This window comes from Tursiops truncatus, chromosome 6, assembly GCF_011762595.2.
Source record: "Tursiops truncatus isolate mTurTru1 chromosome 6, mTurTru1.mat.Y, whole genome shotgun sequence".
Lineage (NCBI taxonomy): Eukaryota > Metazoa > Chordata > Mammalia > Artiodactyla > Delphinidae > Tursiops > Tursiops truncatus.
The window spans coordinates 82,793,548-82,799,547 of record NC_047039.1 but is presented as its reverse complement, the minus strand read 5'-3'; the positions used below and the strand labels follow the sequence as shown (position 1 = coordinate 82,799,547).

Sequence of the window (6,000 nt, the reverse complement as noted above, 5' to 3'; positions counted from 1 at the left end):
GCCTGGTAGGGGGGCCCATGTGGCTCACTTAAGTATTCACGAGGCCCTCAGGCTAGTGGCCTTTGGCAAATGACAGGAAAACTGATGTTCAGTGAAGGGCCTTGAATGCCAGGCCCAAGATTTTGACTGTCATTCTCAGAGTCTAACCAGGACTGGGGTTGATGCAAGGCCTCTTCTGGGAGGGCCGGTTGGTCATACCCTCCTTCGGTGCACAAAGAGGACTGAGAAGCCAGGGCATGAATGTCAACCGCCTTCCTGGGGTCAGCAAAAGGGGTCTCCCCTCTTTTTGGCTCCCCCAAACCCCAACACCACCCTGTGCCTTCTGTGGCCCACAGCCGCTGCAGGCTCTGGCTAAAACGGAAGGCACCTTCTTTTCATGACCTCAGCACCCCCTGCCCCCCTCCCCCCTCAGTTCCTGTCCATGCTAGGCACCCCAGCCACTGGGTAGGTGAGTGAGTCCCCAACAATCCCTTCTGGGGCTTTCCAACCTATAACTGTCTTCATCCCATGACTCAGATTTTCACTGCTCTTCCATTTAGGAAGCCCCTAAGTGGAGGTTCTGGGCTGTCTGCCTTTATTTGGTCCTCCATTTCCTTCCTACCTCAAGGACTATTAGGGTGGATTCACTTCGCTGAGTTTCTGGGCCAGCCCAGCTGAATGGGAGGAAATATCCCAGCATGCCACTTGCCTGGTGATTCTGTTTCTCCTGCAGCATCAAGCCAAGAGCCGGAGAGTCACAGCCTGGGAGCTGGGAGGGAGCGAATAGGCAGCCTTGTGCAGTTGCTCCTTGAAACGATCCTGGGCACTGGAGTGAGATGGACCCTGGGCCTGAAACCAGACCCACCATTCAGCAGCCTTGTGACCTGGAACAAGTGACTTCCTGAGCCTCAACTTTTTTTTTTTTTTTTTTTTCATTTGTGAAGTAGAGATAAAACTACTTACCTTGCAGGGTTATGAGGAAAGATAAATGGGACTTATGTTAAGTCTGATATTTAGGAACTGAGAGCTGATATTACTTATTTTATCCCAACCTCCTTGAGAGAAAAAGGCAGATTTGCCCAAAGTCATGTGTTGAGACACAGTTGATCCTGTTTGTCACACTGGGGCTCTTCTGCCCCCACTGAGTGGAAGACAACAGGCAGGAGCAGAGGAGCATGATGGGAAAAGCTTCCTGTTCTCTGATCATCTCCTGAGGGGTAGCACAAGTGGCAGTGACAGGGTTAGCAAACCCACCCCAGGGCCGCTTCCACATCACTGGTGAAGAATAAAGGAACTGGGGGAAAAAAGTCAAACAGAAGAAAGCGCCTGGAAAAGATGTTTTTATGTTCACTTACATGGAAAAAAAAGAATCAAAGTGTACAGCATGAAGGTATACGTGTCTCAGAAAATTCATCCTCATGAACCTGTTTGTTGAATCGCAGTTATAATTCAAGCATTGCCAAATGGAAGTTATAAAATCAGGGTGGGGTGTGGGGAAAGGGCCACCACAGGAAAGGTAGTAATTATGTGCTATTTCTTCTCTAGTTTCAGATCATTGGGAGTTTAAACTTTTCCAGCAAGTCATTTATATAAACAGATACCATACTAAAATACGTTGTGTCAAAATATAAAACTCCTAAAGCAAGATGGCAATAATATTTTAGGAAAAAAAACATTAAAGTCTGGTAATATCAGAAAATACAAATCGGATCATTTTGAGCAGTTCTGTTTCTCTGTATGAATAGCAGTTGCAAACAATGGATGTATATTAAAGAACAAAACATTTGGTCTGCACATAACTTAGAAAGGGGTACACTTCTAAACACTGACTTTGTAAGAAAACATGAAGGACATCTTACACTCAACAACGGTTAAAAGAAGGAAATCACTTTCTGAAGGATGCAGTGGGCAGAGTGCCAAGGCCTTTGTTTTCAACTTGCTGTTAACCGTGTTGGGATGTGTTTACACTGCATGGGTTTCCTGCAGAATCTAGCACCAATAGATGGATCAGATTTTATCTTTGATCTGAGTCCTTTCTGTCTTCAGTTTTGAGTGTATTGAGGTATGTTTTCTTTGGTTGCTGTTGTGATGAATGTGTAATAAAAAACTAATATTTACAACGTTTAAACATTTTAGATTTCAGTGTCAACTCTTCACATAAAAAAAAAATTGGAAAACTCTTAAGAATCATGGGAAGGTCATTACTTCCTCACATCTGTCATGAAACTGTTTTCGATACACAGAACAATTAGCCTATTAGCACAGCTGTATGCTTTCTGGTCCAGAATCTTCCCCGTGCTCAGCGGGGAGGCCAAGCCCATGACTGCCATGTCGGCGGTTCGCCACGCTTCACAGTACTGATCCACGAGACGGACTCCGTGGGTGCTGGAGCCGTGCCAAACAACCTTCTGGGGCCTGAAAAGGAATTTTGTTGTGTTACTTTTTGAAATGACCCTTCTTTGTGGCATATCTCGGTGAGCAAATTGGCATAAGTCTAGTGAGTCAAGTCAAACTCCTGAACCCTCCAGGGTCTGACTGCACATCACCTCTTGGTCTTTATCACTGTTTCCAACTTTCTGAACACACTGCATTCCAACCATATCCAGCTTGTACTTGCTCTGAAATCATACTCTCTGCTTTCGTGAATCTGAACCTTTGCTCATGAGGCCCCTTAGTCTGGAATGGCCTCGCTTTCATTTTCAGTGATTCCTTCTCATCTTTCACAAGTCCATTAAACGCCCCCTCTTACAGGAAGGCTTCCTGATTCTCACCACCAAGGAATAATGACTCTTTCCTCTGTGCTCCTACCATCTTATCTGTTTCTCCATTTTCCAATGACAATATTACGTCTAGAATTGTAGCTAGTCTGTGTCTATCTTCCCACAGACTACGAGCTTTGAAAGGAGAGGGGCTGTGTAGGTTTATTACTGTGACTTCCAGGCCTGGCATTAGGCCTGGCATAGAGTAGACACTGAGGAAAAGTTTACTGAGTTGTTCTATTCTTAAAAGCATACATAATTTTCAAAGAATTAGAGTGCAACTCACAGTATAGGGTTAAAGAATCACCATGAATAGCATTACTTACCACTTATTAAGTGCCTACTGTATGCTAGATGTTCTCACACTTACCTTTTAATTCTCACAACAGTCTTATCCATATGGATATGATTATCCTGCTCATTTGACAGGTGAGGCAACTGGGGCTCAAAGAGTGGAAGTGCCTTGCTCAAGGTCCCATATTAAATTACTGGACCCAGGTCTCCTGGTTCCACGGCCAGGCTCTCTCCATGGCCCCTGGCTGCCTCATTGAGGCTTTACGCTGGCAGCACCCCAAAGGAGCAGCTGATAAGGGCATCCCATTGTTAGACTGTCTCCTAAAACTATCTAAACTAAACTAAACTAAGTATATCATATGATATACTTCAAGGGCTTCCATCTCTACTTACCAAGAAGGATCTGTCATTACGTCTCGGCCATCAAAGGAATATATTGGAACATGTGTATTGAACTGACCTCCATGGCCAGAAAAAATTGAGTCCCAATTATCAAAAAGTACTTGGCCCTATGGAGACAAAATGCCATGTTAGAATCATACAAACAGCCTGCAAATATTTATCCATTCTTCAAGGCCCAGAAGTCCCTAACCCCAATCCCAGATCCTGGACAGAGTGAGAACTCAGGAAATACTTGTGGTTTGATTTTATAATCTTTCCTTGAACCCTTTTGGCTTTACGGTCTTATTTCTTGAGGTAATTTCTTTTACTATATGTGTATAAAGTCTCCTCCCTATCAAAAGTGTGTTTTAGGTTTTTATCATTGCTATTTTTTTTTTTTTTTTTTTGCGGTACGCGGGCCTCTCACTGTTGTGGCTTCTCCCGTTGCGGAGCACAGGCTCCTGACGCGCAGGCTCAGTGCCCATGGCTCACGGGCCCAGCCACTCCGCGGCATGTGGGATCTTCCCGGACTGGGGCACGAACCCGCGTCCCCTGCATCGGTAGGCGGACTCTCAACCACTGCGCCACCAGAGAAGCCCTATCATTGCTATTTTAAACGTATATACTGAGCTTCGAATTTGTGCCAAGCCTTGTGCTAACCTACAAGTGGATGATGTGGAGATGATCTTCTTACTCCTTTTCCTTCGGTTATTTGTATTCCAAGAATACAGTCTAAGTGGATGAATGTGGTGGAACAGAACCTTGGAAGACGGGATGGGAAGTGCTGGGTGTGGGGTCAGGATGGACTTGCCAGCCTCAAGGTTCCAAACTGGAGTACTGGGGTTCACAGGGACCAAAGGGTCTTGAAGCACCTTTGAGGTCTGGTTAGGGGTCAGGACCCAGGATGTGTGTGAGCAGCAACAGAGCTGCCCCTTGTAGCCTTAAAGAAGTAGGCTATTTCCATGGTATAACTGAGGGATGATGCGGGGCCCTGCCTTGCCAGTGAATGAGGGCAGAGAAATATCTGAGGGTACCAAACCAGGGTGCAGGACAGAGTGGCTCTGCTTTGGGACCAGGGCTCACCAGCTGTTCTCTGGTGCCCCTCAGCCAGTGCTCTACAGAAGGCATCCTCAGGTGGAACTAAGAGGGGGTCGAGGAAACTAATTCCAGTTTGTAGTGACTTTGAGTAAACTGCTTTCTCCCTGTGAGCCTCAGTTTCCTCAACTGACAAACAGAAAAGAATAACTCCCATTTTTATCGGGTGTATCTATTAAGATAATGGATATGAAGTGCATTGTAAACAAGCACAAAAGCTGTATAAATGAAAGAGGTCATTACTATCCCTCCTGTCTGCTCCAAGGGTCATAAACCATCCAAACAGGAAGGGCCATTGTAAATATAAGGCAACTGAGGTCCAGAGAGGGAAAGTAACCACCCAAAGTCACACAGCTAATCAGGGCCTTGAAACAACATACTTCTGATGATGTCAGGAGTGGCAACTGCCTCTAGTCCCCGTGGAAACCAGTCCATCCAGGAGGCAATGGGAACGATATTTATTTTTACCTTAAGGTTCACTATTGGAAGGCTATATCTCTCTGCTTTCCTCACAACTGCAGAGAGATCTTGCAGATGGGAGGATAAGAATGCTTCGTAGGTGGACAACAGTCCTGCTGCCCTGGCCTGCTGGAAGCACTGAAAATCAGCTCGAATGTCCCCAGAAAATGGCGTGTTCAGAGCGACCAAGTGTAGCTGAAAAAAGTGAGAGAAAAGACGGTGCAGTTGAAGAATTAAAGCAAACTCCAACCCCCATAACCTTCACATGTTCCTAATAAGATCCCAGACTTGCTGCAACGGAAGGCACGCTGGAGGTCACCTTACTCAACCTCTACCTGACATTGGAATTCTAGCCCCTGCTGGACCATCTCCAGGGAAGGAGAGCTCAGGTGTCCCAAAGCAGCCTGCGTCAGCAATCTGAACAGCTCTAAATAGTAGAAATTTCTTCCATATATGAGGAAAACAAAACAAACTAAAGCACTTCAGAGATCTGAATCCAGCCTGCAGGCAGGCCATCTGTGGGTCTGCCCCTCATTGAGTTTCTAGGAGGTTTTTAAGCTGGCTTTGGTCCTAGATCTCAGAGCTACATCAAGCTATCTGCCTCCTGCCCTTTCTTCCACCTCCTGAGTAGGCCTGGGGCTGATCATGAGGGACCAGAGGGAAAAGGCATTGAAAGGAGAAGGTCATGACATTTATTACTAAGACTGCTGGGATAGACCCTTTTGGAAACTAGGGGTCATACAGTAATTCTAGCCTCACATTCCTGCCACCTTTGTCAGGAGCCCAAATAAAAGCCATTCCATAATCTGCTTTCTCCCACTCTTTCTCTCCCCAAACCCAGCCTTCTTTTGCGGCCCTCTCTCCCAGCCCTTTCTGCTGTACCCTCGGAATTATACTCAATACTCAAGGGGTAGTCATCTCCCTCCTCAATCTCATGTCAGGAGTAACTTTTATCTCATTAGCATAGAGCTGGTACAGGACCCGGGCCCATGTTGCCAGAAAAGGAAAATATTGTTAAATATCTTAAACACGT

At 45.8% G+C, this 6,000-nt stretch overlaps 1 protein-coding gene across 3 annotated transcripts in view; it reads right to left on the bottom strand.

Annotated features, from left to right (window-relative positions):
• Positions 1 to 1,303: 1,303 nt before the first annotated feature.
• The window catches only part of COL15A1 (collagen type XV alpha 1 chain), a 103,066-nt gene continuing 98,369 nt past the window's right edge, over positions 1,304 to 6,000 (bottom strand). For all 3 annotated transcript variants that reach the window (XM_033858339.2, XM_033858340.2, XM_073806331.1), the window contains 3 exons: positions 4,977 to 5,162; positions 3,426 to 3,541; positions 1,304 to 2,394 (listed from right to left, as the gene is read on the bottom strand). In XM_033858339.2, the coding sequence (XP_033714230.1) occupies positions 2,181 to 2,394; positions 3,426 to 3,541; positions 4,977 to 5,162 (516 nt within the window). In that variant the 3' untranslated portion in view covers positions 1,304 to 2,180. The remainder of the gene's footprint in view (positions 2,395 to 3,425; positions 3,542 to 4,976; positions 5,163 to 6,000) is intronic.